The following is a 17,140-nucleotide window of genomic DNA, read 5'->3' as shown; positions in this document are numbered from 1 at the left end:
CTTGTAGTTAGTATTTGGCAAAACAGGTAAACATGAACACACTGGAAGTTGGTAGCAATTACTGACCACTTGCTACAAGAACTGTAATTCAATGGAGTGGGAGTGCATGATGTGAGATAAATAAAAGGGGAGTACCTTTCCATAGTTTAAAGTACAAGTTGCACTCAAAAATTGTGTTGAGTTAATATGGTTTTTGGCCATTTTTATAGTAAAAAATCTTTAAATGTGAAACCTTGACTTGGAGGTTCAAATTTATTTTAACAACTAGTTATTGGTCCCTACAGGGATCATAACAATATCCACTATTTTTTTTTATACACTCAACATTTAATTATGCAAGCAAATCAATTCACCCACATGGAGAAATTATCTCCATTTCGCAATTTGCTATGTTTGCATTAGCACAAATACAACTTCTCCATTTATCAATTTTAAATACTATTCTGTATTATGAAGTAATACAAGTACCAGTCTAATCATTCAGCCCTGTGTTTTGGAAAAAGTTATAGCCGAATATAAACACTGGATCCAAAAACATCTAAATTTGAATATGAATTTTATCCGACTCACATTGCCCATATATTCAGAAAGCAGGTCCTGCAAAGCCTGTCTCACTGCATTACATTCCGCCACAATTCGCTCCCGTCGATCATCACGTGTACAAGATGAGTCCGCCATTAGCGCCGCCCCACTAATGATGCTCTCAAGTCGTTCTTCCAGAGATGGTCTGAAACGCTCCTCACTAAAGCTCAGGGGATCCACAATTATTTGTTTCTATTGGAGCAAAAAAGAATGTTTAGTGCTCTAGCCTTACTTCAAATATCAGTTAATATATTCTGCAAATCAAGTCATGATGAAATTATATTTCCATGAATATAAAAATGGATACAAGTTGGACAAAGTACAGTATAGTTCTGCAGTACAGATTATTTCAAAACTTCCATTTTCTAGCTTGCACCTGGGGTGACAGAAGCACTGTCATCCTTTCCATAAAACCTGGAGTTCATAAAATATCATCTCCCATACCCTCAGTAAAGGAATTGATCCTTGCTGCTGCTGCTTCCGGCCAATAATTCATTAAGATTTTTCCTCAAATATATATACGTACAAAGATTTTAAATGGCTGCTCAAGTACTTTTGCAGCCTCAACACTGGTAAGGATTGACTCATCCATAGCAGTTAAACTTTGAAAATTCATACAAGAAGCAGCATACATCTTATAGTTTGGTGACGTTTAATTAACTGGCCCAAACTCAATTAGCAAGATTTGTGCCTTGGGGCAGAAACATAACATGATTTATCACAAAGGAACACGTGCTGGAAAACAAATTCGATTTTAAACAGAAATAATCTTGGTAACACAACATTTCTGCAAATCTGTGGGTATACTATGATCCTGTTCTGAAGAACTAAAAAATTTTTCATTTCTTATATACCTAATGTTCTTCCCTGACACCACTTCATTTATTACAAATTTACTTCCAGATAAGATGGGGACAGTTTTGTTCACAAGTTTCACTGGCTGACCAGGTAGTAGGTGAAATTTTCTTAATTCCCCTTCCTTTAGTACATAGTCACCTCCCTGCATTTGAGGAAAGCTAATATTAAATCAACTATACCAAATTAGTTCAACTGAATTGAAAGCAAGGATAGCAACTTACAATTACCCAGTTCATCTACTAGACTGAACTATGTATGACCTTCCTTTGCACAGGCAAGACCATCAATTTATTAGGTTGCGGACATGCAAAATGATCTTCAAATCAAACAGCAGGAACACAAAGCATCATAATTAGCTTCTAAAAAAAATAGACATACGCCTAATTCATCACCAAATGCTCAGTCAGCTGCAATCAATCGTGCACAACTTGTGGCTTACTCCACCGACAACAGAAATCTCAAATCCCACCTTCAACTTGGCAACACTGATCCATATTGCCTCCAAAATGAATTTCTTAAACTCCTCCTGAAATGATACCTTTCAACTTATCCAAATCTCCTCTAATCACATCTTGTTCCATGCCAAGTTTCATCTGTTCAGCATGTCAGGAGTCGCTTCATGACAGCCCATAGTCATTTCAAATTTACATCGTAATTCTAAAATCCTTCCTTGCAGCAAGGCCTGGAGATTCATATGGGCTCCCCAGCCTCCGATCATTGGATTTCTGGTGCCATCAGTTCCACGCCAGAAAACAACGCAGAGTTGCATAAATTATGCAAATGAGAATTACTATCCCATTAGCGGGTCCGGGACTGACGTTTCCAGACCCATTAGGTTCTCTGTCCCTGCTAGGAATGTTTCAATCCAGCAGGATTTACTACAATTCCTCACTAACTAGGAGCTTGCCTGTGCCAGCCTGGCCCTATGTCACTGCCCAAAGGACAAAATGGCAATGTCGAGGGGCAACTTGGCATTGCCCACCAGGCACTGCCAGGGGCAGGGCCTCTGAGGGAGGAAGGGGTCCCTACTGCCACTCTGCACTTGGCAATGACAGAGGGAGGGAGAGCAGGATCAGAGCTGGACACTGGGGAAGATCAAGGTGGTTGGAGGTCAAGGTTGGCCCAGACATTTCTGAGACACCAGCAACTGAGGGGAACAGTGGGGTCACACACCAGCAATGCAGGGTCACGGGGCTGTCATTGCTGAGCTAATGTGCATGTGCCAATCTCCACCATGATAGGTCAGCCCACACAGTGACAGCCTCTCCCAGATTTTTAATACAATTCATGCCAGTGTACTCTGCAGCGCACAGTGCGAGAGATACATTTTGAAAACTCTGCTGGAAAAAAAGCGGGATTTACTCCTGCTTTTACGTGAATTTGACACAATTTCTTTGGGGAGAATTCCCCCCCCAGTATAGTCCAAGCTCCTCACTGTCCAGCTTTCTATTTTCCCTTCATCAATGGAAAGATTCTCAACTACCTTAATCATAATATTGAATTGTTTTCCTAAAACCCATCACCTCACCTCTAGGAGATCGGTTTAGCTCAATTCTCTGGACAGCTAGTTTGTGATGTGGAGCAATGCCAAGAGCCTGGATTAAATTTCTGCACCAGCTAAGGTTATTTGTGAAAGCCCTGCCCTCTCACCTTGCCCACCATGGAGGTGCGGTGATCCTCAGGTTAAATCACAACCAGTCAGTTCTCCCCTTTTGGAGGAAAGAAAGCAGTCCTTGGCCATCTGGGACTATGATGACTTTAATATTCAGGAGAGGTGAGGTAAGAGTAAAGAGCATCCTCACAAGTTACCCACTTAATCGTGCATTTTGTCATCTCCCATTTATACCCATTTCATTCACATCTATGAAGCACTTTGGAGATACATTTTCTATGCTAAAGACACACCAGATGTGTAAAATATTGCCACTCTTCAGTTTCCTCCTCCACATAAGCTCAGATGCTTAATGTACATTTGCCGTATTGATCACAGAGATGTTAGCATTATATGTTTCATGCCAAAATTATAAATTCCCTACTGATAGTAAAACATACAAACCCCATCAAGTTAAATCTTGCATGCAATAATCCATCGTTCCAGACTGATCTCCACTAGGTATCAAAATTATCCTTTAAATAGTCACAAGATTTATGCAACAAGGGGCAAATTTCCAAAGCTGCAGTTTACTTACAATTTTAAAACAGTACTGGGAATACATTACAGTATCAGTGCTAAAGGTTATTCATAGGGTCAACGCAAGTCTCTTAAGTTTTGACTGTGCCTCAGTGCATCATTAACGTCTAGATTTCCATTTACATTTACCGTTTTTCAAAGGTTGAGTGAGACATGGCAGAACTGATGCATAACCTGTAAAGATTGCAGACCAATATGCATTATGCAAATTAGAACATATTGGTAGCGTACTGGAGTCCTTGAATAATTTCATTAAGAAAACAAGTATTAAAATGCTTTTAAGTATCATTTTGGCTTTGGAAATTTGTTCATTGTTGCATAAATCTGATAACTGTGACATTTAAAAAGATAATTTCGATAGCAAATGGAGATCAGACAGGAACAATGTTTTATACGCAGGAAATTAATTTGATGGAACTTGTGTGTTGCACTACCAGCAAGTCGTGAACTTATAACTCTTGGAATGTAAAATATAATGCTAACATCGCAATAATCAAAAAAAAAGATGCACCTGGACCTTTGAGGAGGAAATAGGTGACAGGAAAAAAACCTAAACATCTGTTGCACCACTAACATGGAAAACCTACCTCCAAAATGCTTCACAAATGGGAATAAAATGGGATAAATGGGAGATGGCTAACATATGGTTAAGTGGGTAAATTTTGAGGATACTCTTTAATATCAAGATGAGATTTTAAGAAAAAAAGTTCGACATTACGCATTACTTTAATTCCAAAGTATTTGAAACATGCAGAATCCAGCAGTTCAATTTCTGCAGTGGCTTGGATTTTTTCTTTTTCCACCACTTTCCAGCATCCCTGCACCACCTCCAAGATCAGAGCTCAATTCTTACGACGTTGTGTTATTTGTGATCTACCAGCAGATAGATACCTGGCTCATTACCTTGATGCTTCATCCCAAGCCATTTTCTTGGTAGCTTTTTTGTCAGTGGATACTTGCCATTGCCTTCCAATTGAACCCATGCAGTTGTTATTCTGAATGACATGCTAGCCACCTAGTCAACTGAGCTAACTGGCCCCCTAGCTCTTACTATAACGCCATTTCCCAAAGTAAGTGTCTGACAGACGATTTAGTTTCAGGTCTGTCAATACAGTTCCTAGACTGGTTCAAGTAGAAATTTATTTCTGCTTTTAAGTTTTTTTTTCAAAGAAACCATTTCAGTTCACCTGCTCTTAATAACCTCACTGAGACCAAAAAGTCCTCACGCAGAAATTCGGATAATTAGTCAATTATGCCTAAAAGAAATGCATGGTCATGGCAATATTAAAGGAAGTTAGTGGTTGGCCAGAGACACTCTCAGGACCTGAGCATCAATTTGAATTGATAGAGGTTTCAAAATAATTAAATTACTAACACAGCATACCAAAGCAATAACAAAGAGATGAATGATGGCAACATTAAGTAACATACTTACTGAAAGAGATGTACTTCAATGACATAAGGAGCAGAAAAGCCTCTATGAACCTGGGTGCATACTAGAGGTCAAAAGGATGGAAAGGTGATAGGATAGTGATAAAAGGGAGGAGGTTTAAATTACACAGATCACAATAGGAATAAGATATGAAGTGGTTAGGAAAGAAGCCCAAAAAATTGGGAAGGCAAAGGGAAGCTACAAACTTAAAGTGATATATAAAAGTAAAATATGTAGGCGATTTTGCACAAGAAAAATAATCAAAAACAGGTCACTAAAGATATACATGATAGACTCTCAGATAATGAAGAGGAAATTATAGACGTACTAAATAATTAGATTTCCTTGGTATTTACCAGGAATACACAAGATAAAACGAGATAAAAATGGAATAAATGATTGATAAATTAATGGAACTGAAGAGGATAAAACCTTTGCACAAGATGAATTGTCTCTGTGCATACTGAAATTCAGGAAAAGATTTCACACACAGATCAACAGAAAAGGAAACATTGCAAGAGAACTGACGGACATGGCACGTGGTTCCTGTGTTTAAAGTGGGAGATAGATCAAGTTCAGGCAGCTACAAGTCAATTAGCTTAATATCCGGGACAGGTACAATAATGGAACCCCAAGTTCAAAGATGTGATAGGAAAACATGGAAGCTGTTAATAACAAAGAATAGTCAGAATGGATTCAAAAATGAAAATTATATTGACCTCAATGAATTTTTACAGGCAAAGTGGGTAAGGGCAATGCAAGTGATGCAATATATTTGCATTTCCAAACAGCCGTGAATAAAAGGTACTGCGCAGTACATGACTAAGGTTAGAGCATGTGGAGTTGAGAAGAAACAGAATGGACAACAACTGGTGACAAAATAGAGAACAGTTGGGATTAACATTATCAGACAGATTTGTAAATGAAGGTTAGCATGTTCCACCAGGATCAGCTCTTGAATCATTGTTCACCATTCACAATGGATCTGGACTCAAGTATTTCAAAATATGTAGGCAATATCAAATTAGGAGTTGCTGTTAATACAGGATGATTGTGCCAAACTATAGAACAGCATCAAGTAAACTTGCAGAATTGACACGTAAATGGCATCAATTATTCATTGCAGTCATTAACAAAAACTGTAGAAAACGGATTTCAAAGCAGGGAAATGAGAGGTCATCATATTTGACCTAAGAGAAATGGATACTTTTTAAATGGTGAAAAGCTAGAAACAGTGAAGGCCCAGGTTTACAAATTATTAAATATGTACAGAAAATAATCAGGTATGCTGATTATTAGCATATCAGAAGTATCGAAAATAATCAGAGGCTAATGAAATGCTGGCCTTTATAGCAAGAGGACAAAAATACAAGTAGTAGAGTTCATGCTACAGCTATGTAAAAATCCTGGTCAGACCACATCTGTACTAGGAGCAATTGTGGGCATCATTTCTTCAAATACTTTGGCCTTGGAGGGAGTACAACAGAGATTTACTGCTAAGATAACTAGACTCCAAGAACTAAATTAGGAGATTACACAAATAGCATGGTATTCTCTGGACCCAAGGGTTATGGGATAATTTGATTAAAGTTTGACATATTGTGAAGAGAGAATGTAAACGACACAAGTAACCTGCTCTGCTATTCAAAAAGATCACGACCGAACTCCGTTTTCCTGCCTGGTGGCACAGTAGTTAGCACTGCCCCAAAGCGGCATGGGTTCGATTCCCAGCTTGGGTGACACTATACTGAGTCTGCATATTCTCCCCATGTCTGTGTGAGCTTGATCAAACAAGATCCAAGCTGACAGATGCTTCAGTTTCCTCCCACAGTCTGAAAAATGTGCTGGTCAGGTGCATTAGTCATGCTAAATTCTCCCTCAGTGTACCTGAACAGATGCCAGAATGTGGCGACTAGGAGATTTTCACAGTGACTTCATTGCAGTGTTGTTGTAAGCCTACTTGTGTCACTAATAAACAAACTTTTAAACTTCAAGAATCTTATTGATCCAGAATGTGTCTAATTAGTCTTGAATACATTCACTGACCCAGCCTCCACTGCTCTTTTGTGCACTTTATTCCCAATCAAAAAAAACCCAAGTCCAATCACGGCCCCCATGAGGGACCAACCAGATCCAAGCTGACAAGACAAGGATATACATCCCATCTTGAGCTCAATCAAACAAGATCCAAGCTGACAGGATGAAACATTACACCCCCTCCCGGGGGCAGAGAATTTCAAACCCTAACATCACTCAGGTATGGGGCAAATGCAAATAAATGAAATTAGCTGCTGATCAATAACTGATTTCCTTGAATGAGGGAACAGGTTCAAAGTACAAAATGATCATTTTTATGTTACAGCAACCAAGCTCTTGTGGGTTCAATGACTTCTGACTGATTATAGTCTAGAGAGACTTCAACAATGCTTCCTACGAGGAAGCACAAAATCATTGATGGCAGCTTCTCAATTTCCACTTGTAACAATGCATATGTGGACTCCTGAAGTTGCTGCAAGTTTCAGTAAGGAAAGACAGCAAAATTTGACAGTTTCATTGTCACTACTACCTCAATATTAGGACCAGTATGTCTCACTTACAGGCTTCCTCTAACAAGCATATTGAAAAAAAGCTATATGCAACATATGTTGAAAATCTGAGAAGTAAACAGAAGATACTGAAAATACTCAGCAGACCAGGCCAGGCTGCATCTGTGGAAGAATGATTAAGTATGTTTCTCTCTCCACAGATGCAGATTGGCCTGCTGAATATTCCCAGCAGCTTCTCATACATTTAAGATTTAGAAATTATTTAAAGTACTTGAACAAGCAGCTAGCCTGTTTGTTTCTATTGTACCACTTGTCCTAAAGTGCAGATCAGTTTAGACTTGGATTCTAACCTCCACCTTTATGGCAAATACCTGAAACATTTGTGGAATGCAGGGATATGCACAGAGTAGGTAAAGACACTTTGTTTTAGCAACTATAATACTAATTGTTTTATACAGTGTAGCCCCAATAGCATTTGCACAGTGTTCTGTTTCTGTAAATGTTCTGTGTACGCCAATCTCAGCCACATTTGCCAGACAACCACAGCAAATTTGCATCTTTCCCTCAATTATGTCAAACATTTTGGTACTGGTGACCTCATACGATTTAAACCCCACGTGCAGGCCATAACAATACGATATCATAGTTAAAACTCACACGCAAAAAGCAGATCTCAGCATATAGACAGAAAAGTCTATATTTAAAATAAAACAGACCCAGAAAAAAAGTGAAGTCTTAACATCCTTCTCTAAACTTTGAAAATGATTCATTCAGCTTCAACACTTGAAATTTTTCATGTCTAGATAACCGGTAAAGTTTGGTCCCTGATTTATCCAAGATTACCAAGCCTGAAACTGAGTCAGAGGTGAGAATCAGCAAGAGGAAACTTGAAAATAATTAGCAAGGGCTTTGCTGGTTACACGAAGACAAGCTGCAAGATTTGGCCTGCAGTCTAAGCATTGGCCATAGTTCTCAATCACTTCACTACACTCCACCAGTTTCTAGTTACAATATTCTCCAGCTTTGATTGGAGTTTGACTGTTTTCATTGACCAGCAACAAGTAACCAAGTTCATATGATCACATGCAAACGATACAAACCTCTTGCAGAACTACATATGATACTGAAATGACAGTTTCAAATGTCAAAGCTTATCGATAATACTCACATCAAAGCGATTCAAAGCATCCGCCAGCTCACCAGCACTATTTTGCTGACTAAGGGTGATGTCCTCGGATGTAGTTGCCTGAGCTGCATTTGAAATGCCAGTAACGGCCTGCGTCAGTTGCTTATAGATCAAATCCCGGTTGGCTTTGTAAGCAGCTACATCTGGGTGCTGGAGACAAGCCTGTGAAGCAGTGTACAGCATAGGGATATTCTTCTGCAAAACCCCTCGTGCTGCAGCCATCTGATCCCGATGATGAATATCCTTCAATTCCTTCAAAAGAAATACCATACCACACCACACCACATTATTGTAAATAGACATCAAGGTTCTAAATTATCTGCAATCTCAATAGCAATAAATTATACTCTATTGCATTTTTATTCTAGACACCTCTTGCTAATTTTGCACAGGGATCATTTAAATTCTTGCAATTTTCTTAGATCAAAGTGTGGAATAGTTTGAATGGAGGCCACCCAAAAACTAGCATCAATATTATTTCAGTTGACGTATGTTTAGTTTTAACATATCCCACCTATATCCACAATATTACAGTAATATTCTTCAGTTTGGTGAATTAAAACATTTTTTGCTACTTTTTTCCTCCTGTTAAATAGTTCTCATTAAACTGAGCATCTAAAGAACAAGAATTAAAACAATCCAAGAGCCGTATTTTAAAAACGCAGTGTGTCCAAGTGAATAAAGCATGGATGGATGATGTTAAATGCCACGAAAAAGTCTTAGATGGATTACCAACAATTACATTCATACAGCATTTTAATGAAGAGTATCAAGGTGCATGCTTTTAATCGCCAAAGCAACAGATTGCTAGATACATTTTCTTAAAACACAAATGTTAACTTACAGCATTAAATTAACGTGCTACTGCCTCAGCTTATTACCAAAACACGGTATAGGAAATTTGGCAACACCCACTTTTCTGGACTGCATATATGATTATCTTTCTTGTTCCATGCCTGTGATTACACAAAGTGCTTTTCTAAAAAAAACACTGAGTACCTGCTGTCTTTTGGCTGCCATAAGATTCAATTTGTCCACTTCAGGTTTCAATGCCTTAAACTGTATCCCAAGTTCTTGTTCACTGTTGGCATTCCTCACTTTTATAAGGGTTTCTTCAACCTAGAAAAGTCAAACAGTTTGTGTGTAATTTTGATAAAGATTAAATGCATCATGTAATAGAGTACGAAAATCTCTAGGTTAGCAATTTAAACAAATGGAGTTGGTGATCATGCTCACGAGTCTATTAGAGTAGGTATGGCAGCTCACACAAATATTTACCTGTTTCTGTGAATCCTTCTGTCTATTCAGGCTTCATTCAGAGTATGTTGATATCTCTAGCACCCAGCTTCTCTCTACTTGCCCGATACACCGCAGTGAATTGAACAATTAATATGAATTAAAACCAGGGCCTCAATTTGCCCATCCCATTGCACTAAATTGTTAGCGAGGTGGATCGGAAGGTTGTTGCATCAGCTGTTTTGTGGGGCTTGCACAAACATTCGTGCCCTGCTTGCATCTCCCCTTGCCAGATTTCCATCTGCTCCATGTTGGAAGTCAGCAGGGAAACACAAAAGAACATTTAAACGGTCATTTGAATAGGGTTTCAATATTAGCTGGAAGGGGACTGAAGTCTTCAAGCCCGTTAGCACCTCCCACCTCGCCAGGGTATTTCACCCCAGCCAGAATTACAGTTCCCCACTTCCCCAACCCCGCTGGAGTGAAGTGGGGAGCAATCAGGATCGCCCAGAAGGTCCTCCCTCCCTCTCTCAGCGTTAGCACCCTGGCAGTGCCAGCTTCTGCCCCCCAACTGCCCAAGGGGCATAGTGCTCATGCCCAGGATCAGATAGCCATCCGTGCGGGACCACTACACATTCGCCAATCTCAGCACTGACAGATCAGCACATGCACAGTGGCCTGCTCAGCACACCAATTTCAGCCTCTCCAGCAGGGATTGGCCCCATCCTCTGAAATTTAATGATATTCACTGGTGGCTTCTGCAACGCAGACTATGGGAGATTCTTCTCTAAACTCCTACTGAAAAAAAACAATGTGAATTATTCCAGTTTTCACACAAATTCAACACTTCAAATTTTTTGGGAGAACACCACCCACATCTCCAGCGGAGGATAATGGCCATCACCAAGAAGGCACCATACAAGTTGCTGTGCTTTTAGCCGGATGGTTGGATGAAGGGGGTAGTCACATGTGGTGTGCAAGCAATTCTAATGGTGGTAACAGAAATATCACTTGACACGAGGTGTTTGCTTATTGCCTATTGCCATGAACATTGCAAAAATGTGTTACAATTTCCCTCCTCCAAGTGTTTTTGGAAATGTATTCTCTCCCAGGCACCATAAAACCAATACAGAAGGTCACCAGCAAGATTTACTTGCATTTTTGTTATCCTTTATTTCTCCACCCTTATCACAGGGCACAGAGTTCAACATGTGGCTGGGAGAGGGGCACTAAAGCTATAATCTTTATATCCATGTTGTAGCATCTCAGGTATTTAGTGATTGGTGGAAGTGTCCCAAAACACCAGACAAACTTTACACCATGTTGCTTCTATCTCTTGTCCTCCATTTACCTATGAAGGAATCTGTAACTCATTCAAAATACCAGATAAACAACTAAAATCTACTTTAAAAAACAATGTATTTTTTGAAAGTGGAATGTTTTGAAGTAATTTTTCCAAAACTAAATTTCATTGCAAAAATAATCTAGAACAATACTAAAAATAACTGACTGCCTGTGAACTACGAAGTAATAAAGTCCACTGAATAGTACAGAATATCTGTTTGCTCAAACGTTGCCCTCTCAAAATATGGGGATTAAAATTATTGCCACACCCTGAATTGGATTTGAATCAAGGTCAGAGACGTAAAAGGCTTGCATCTGACCCCAGAGCACCACCAGTCCCTGAAGACTATTGCACAAAATACAAAGATCTTCATGAACAGAGTCAGCTAGAAGGAACGCCCGTGGAAAATGTGAGACATTTTCCAATCACATATTGAAGGCACAATTTTAATCAAGCTTGCTATATCCCTGAAATCTCCAGCAAAAAAAATTGTCCTACCATTACCAGGTGTCACATCAGAACAATGAATTTTTCCCTTTGCGCAAATAATTGTTACATATACGATTTGTTTTTAAAGCAACAATATATTTGATCACTGACCAGAAAAGTTATCAAATTAAATGGAAATGTGTTCAGTGTGGAACTTACTACTTTCAGCTGTACAAGTAGTTTGTAAACATCAGCCATGTCAGCCAAGATAAGAAGGCGAGTAACAGCAGACAGCAATGCTCGCGCGGCTCGAACCATATTGCCACGTTTCATAGCAGAACAAGGATCCTCCGCAAACTCTGATGAAGCACTTCTCATCATTTCACCTATTAAGAAAAGAGAATATTGCAAGTTTACAAAGTGGAATACTTTTAGTTGATATGTTAAAATCTACATTTTTCAAGTAAAAAACAAATAACAAGAATAAATTGAAATAGAGCCAAAAGCTAGAATCAACCAGTTCCATCAAAACAGATATCTGCTCATTCATTTGTTGTTTGTTGGACCTGCTGCACACACAAACATAACCCAAATGGTCAAAAAGCATTTTGGGAAGTTCTCAGAACATGGTAAGAATTTGCTTTTACATAGCAGTTTGTGAATAGGCATAATATACCCTACATTTTAATACAACACATTTTTTTATTTACATGAGAGCTTTGAGATGCAAGAATTGCAAGCTATATGAAAAATGAGCGAATTCACATATCAAAGCTCCAAAGGAAGGTCTTCAGTGCAAACTGCAGGCATAATGCACTTTACTTTTGATCTGCAACAGACAATCCAAATCCGATTAACACCTTAACCTTATGGAAAAGGCATCATTACTTGCTGAATGCAGGCACTCATTGTCCCTTGGCAAAGTCTCTCATGGAACCTGGGAAAGATCCAGACCCAAATCCATGACCCCTTATATTTCTATAGTTAAAACTCTGATGTATGTGTATCAGGGATTTAAATTGCTCTGGAACAAGTTGGAAAATCTCATTTGAAGTTCAACAGTGGCAGCATCATTGTAGAATGATACAGTTGGGAAAAAAAGGCTGTCGGGATTTTAAAGAGCTTGCTGACCAGGAACACATCAAGAGGGCAGTCATTATCAGTTCAAGTAAATCAATGGACCCAACATTCCAACACCTCAACACCAGCTGAGGATTCCAGACACAAATCAGTCTCCTGTCAAGCCATCACATATTACCCCATCAATTCATAGGCTCAGGCTGTTGCTCAAGTGTTTAATCTCTGACAATATGAAAGGCGTCCAGCATAATCAAGATGCAAAACTAAAACATAAGACCTCCAAGTGTAATTTGTTCAGCAGGTTAGTGCAAATCAAGGGTGTTCTCTTTGCAAAACAGAATTGCTATCCCACCACTATATGACCCATAACATGCATGCAACAAAACTGTACTAACTTGAAATACCAGCACATTTTCTAGATGTAGATATTGCTGAGTAATCATTCAAAACTCCATTAAAGGAGCAATAAGAGGGATAAATTAAAATCGAATTCCACAGTCTGGAGCACAGATCTACATTTTTGTTAATACTTCAAACGAGGTTCCAAATCTCAACTAGCCCTAAATTTCCCATATTTGCTAACCTAGCTTAGCCTTAATTGCATCAATGCTGTTCACCTCAAATTATTCAAGTCATGCCAGATAGAAATTGTCAACTATTTACAGAAGATATTTGTCCAATTTAGAGAGTCATGGAGTTTTATAGCACAGGAGGCCCTTCGATCCATCTTGCCTGCACTGGCCATCAAGCACCTATCTATTCTAAACCTATTTTCCAGCACTTGGTGCAGAGCCTTGTATGCAATGGTGCTTCAAGTGATCATCTAAACAATTCTCAAGTGTTCTGAGGGTTCCCACCTCTACCACTCTTTCAGACAGTGAGTTTCAGCTTCCCACCACACTTGTTCAAATTAACTCTATCTCTTGTCCATGACCTTAAATTTAAGCCCCTGGTTATTGACTCCCCTCTACGACAGAGAAAAATTACTTCCTATTCACCCCACGTACTTCATAATTTTATTCAGCTCAGTCAGGTTCCCCCTCAGCTATCTCTGCTCTAAGGGGATCAACCTCAGTCTAACTGGCTTATCTTCATAGCTAAAATGCTCTAGCCCTGGCAACATCCTGGTGAATTTTCTCTACATCTTCTCCAGCGCTTCCAAGAGTAAGGCAACCAGAACAGCACACAGCACTCTAACTGTGGTCTAACAAGCATTTTATACAACTGCATCATAACCTTCCCACTCTTATATTGAGTGTCTTAGCTAACATCCCATAAGCCTCGTTAACCATCTTATTTTATCCAACCTACTGCTTTCAGGCATATTTGGATATGCACCTCAAGATCGCTCTGGTCCTTTGTACTTCCTAGCATCCTGCCATTCACTGTAAATTTCCATGCCTTATTAGTCCTCTCAAAATGCATCACTTTCATTTGCTCATCTATATTGCCCTGTAATCTAAGATTATCTTCCTCACTATTTACCACACCAACAATTTTTGTCGTCATCTACGAAGTTACTGATCGTACCTTCCACATTCCCATCTAGACCATTAACGCACACTATAAAAGGGACCCAGCGCTGAACCCTGTGGTACAACTATTCACAGATTTCCAGTCACAAAAAACACCTTCAACCATCACCCATGGCATCCTGCCACTAAGCCAATTTAATTTTGGATTTTGTGCTAAAAATTTATTTGATCCTTCTTTTCCTCTCTCTCTTGCCTGCCTTGGAAAAAGTAGGAGGATGTCTTTCTCTCCAAAAGAGAGAGAAGTTTACAAATGACTTTGAAAGCAATATGTTTCTAGGCTTTGTCTTCATATCATTTTGATTATACAAAAAAAAGGATTAAACCATTGCCTCAGTCATCAATTAACCAAATTTTGCAGAAACAATATAGAGATGCACAATTTTTAATGTTCTGATACACAAAGAAAGCCCAGTTACGCGCACAAATACTCAAACGCACTTATGGAGTGAAGATTAAAAATAACCAAGAACATGTTTGAATTGAAAGTCTAAAAGTAAACTAAAAGCAAGACAATTAACAAGAATACTAGTTTCAGAATTCAAAATTTCATGCCATGCCAACCCAAAATTCAGCTGCATTTTGAAGATTATTTCCTATTTACTTTTTGCTCTCCATTTTCTGTGAAACTGCAAACCAGTAATCTTAATTATACAATGAACCACCACAATAACCATTTAGACCTTTACATGTTACATTGAGGACACACGTTTGAAAGAAGTTGATTATTCAGGCGAAGCAGATGCAAGAATGGACATGCCGCAACACAAGTGAAAAACATCTCTTGTGGTGTCAAAATATTTTTTTAGCTGAAATTTAAAAGCCAAACAAAAAGGCAAGCCAAAGGCAACATCGTCAGTGGAATGCTGAAGGAAGGAAAAGACTCAGCTGCAAATTCCACAAAGTTTTATCTTGCTTTTTACAGAAAACAAGTTATGTCCTCATTCCTTCCCACTAAAGTATCAGTTAACAATTGCACTCACTGCAACATTATCTACAAAATGATTCATTCAACATAACATAGTACTGATGAAAGGTCAGCATACAAGTTTGCTTGCGTGGTCTGAAGAGCACTGCCAGAATTGTGTGTTTTGATTTCACATTTCCTGCATTCGCAGAGTTTTGTTTTTGAATCAAGACAGCCATTATTTTGGGGCAACTGCATAGTAGAAAGGATTGCTGCATTATGAGAGCTGCCTTCTTTCTGGATAAGACATTCAATCTAAGTGACATTTAATCAGTTAACAGCATTCATGACTGGGAGGCTTCTTTATCCAGAGCAGTGAGAACATGTTAACTTGCTACCACCAGGAGTGGTTGAAGCAAACGTCATCGATACATTTAAGGGGAGGCTATGGAGAAGAAAGTAAAAGGGCTATACTGATGAATTTAGATTAAGGCAAACTATGCAATCCCATTAACTAGTGTTGAGTAAGTAAATTAGACCTAGATTCTCTTCCAACCTCACAGCATACAACACCCTACACAAACTCCTCAGACCACATGTACGCTTTTTCCTCTCCAACAAGAATTCTTTAGCACACTCTGCAGAGAAGAAAATTCTTTGTATAGCTAATTAGAACTTCTCCCTTAAATCAGCACTATTAAAATCCAGCAGCCTGTGAGATTTTGTGCAGTCATCCATGAAATGTGACAAAGATTCAGTCAAAGTTACTTAAAAGGTTTCAAGTTTTTATTTTTACATTGCAGCAGTTTATGTATCATACAAATTAAGTACTAAATCAACAGTTTCTTCTGTGTTTCTGCCACTGGGAAGATCATTCGCGTAAATAAATCTGTTTTGGTATGAATACAGTGCAACATGTTTGCTTTTTTAATGTGCTGGACAAGAAAACAGGATGGATATGGGCAGTGATCTCCAGCGAGGTGCACAAGCAGGGAGCAGTGAAAGGGCAAAATCATGTGCTCAGAAGTGTACACTCAGGGTATAATGGGGCAGGGAAGTGGAACACAGGAAAAAAATTGATCTCGCTCATGGAATAGTGTTCCTAGAGTAGTACCTGATGTACACTGGAGTAAATAAACTTCGTATTCAGTCCTCGGTCTTCCACGTGCCACAATAAGCAGTATTAAACTGAAACCATGGCATCATTTAGAACTGTTTCTGTTTTGCCCAATGAGTGTGCAGGTTTTCACCTGCATTCCCTGGCATAATTAACGTAAAGCAGATCATGTAAGACTGTGATGGGCAACCTAGGTTGGTGAGTGGGCCTCATGAGTGGCCCTCCTTCATTTCACTGGGCCACAAGATTGAAATTGGATGCGTTCATTAACTATGATCCTTGAATAAGATGAATATATTGAATACAAAATATTTCATTGCTAGAACTATTAACTTCAAGCGGTATAAACAAATAAATATTCATGCTTGATTGGACGCAGAGTGTGCGCATGGTTCTCTCAATCTTATGTACGTTCAGCACACACCTTACTTCACGTGCTCCTGCTTTTAGTGCACATCACTAGTAGGGAAAAAAAAACGTGGATGCAAATCAGCAGAATGTGGCAACTCTGCATATGGGCAAAGGTCAAAATGTTTTGAGTCACACTCAAACCCCAATGGGCTCCATTTGGCCCCTGGACCGCAGGTTATCCACACTGGTGTAAGACCACGTAAAATTTGATTTTGGTCACCACAGAAAAGGTATGAAGGAGCTGCAATGTACTTTTTTTTAAAATAAAGAAAAGGAGTCAGTGAGCTA

At 39.0% G+C, this 17,140-nt stretch overlaps 2 protein-coding genes across 1 annotated transcript in view; one reads left to right on the top strand and one right to left on the bottom strand.

Moving 5' to 3' along the window:
* Positions 1 to 17,140, top strand: part of lrrtm2 (leucine rich repeat transmembrane neuronal 2) — a 119,493-nt gene that overhangs the window by 50,571 nt on the left and 51,782 nt on the right.
* The window catches only part of ctnna1 (catenin (cadherin-associated protein), alpha 1), a 172,664-nt gene that overhangs the window by 118,508 nt on the left and 37,016 nt on the right, over positions 1 to 17,140 (bottom strand). The window contains exons 4-7 of the mRNA XM_080201695.1: positions 12,025 to 12,191; positions 9,795 to 9,914; positions 8,778 to 9,047; positions 571 to 774 (exon numbers count right to left, since the gene is read on the bottom strand). Of these exons, the coding sequence (XP_080057821.1) occupies positions 571 to 774; positions 8,778 to 9,047; positions 9,795 to 9,914; positions 12,025 to 12,191 (761 nt within the window). The remainder of the gene's footprint in view (positions 1 to 570; positions 775 to 8,777; positions 9,048 to 9,794; positions 9,915 to 12,024; positions 12,192 to 17,140) is intronic.

Source organism: Carcharhinus amblyrhynchos, chromosome 13, assembly GCF_965287045.1.
Source record: "Carcharhinus amblyrhynchos chromosome 13, sCarAmb.v2.hapA, whole genome shotgun sequence".
NCBI classification, from domain to species: Eukaryota; Metazoa; Chordata; class Chondrichthyes; order Carcharhiniformes; family Carcharhinidae; genus Carcharhinus; species Carcharhinus amblyrhynchos.
The sequence above is the reverse complement of the archived record's forward strand: the minus strand, read 5'-3'. Positions and strand labels throughout refer to the sequence as shown.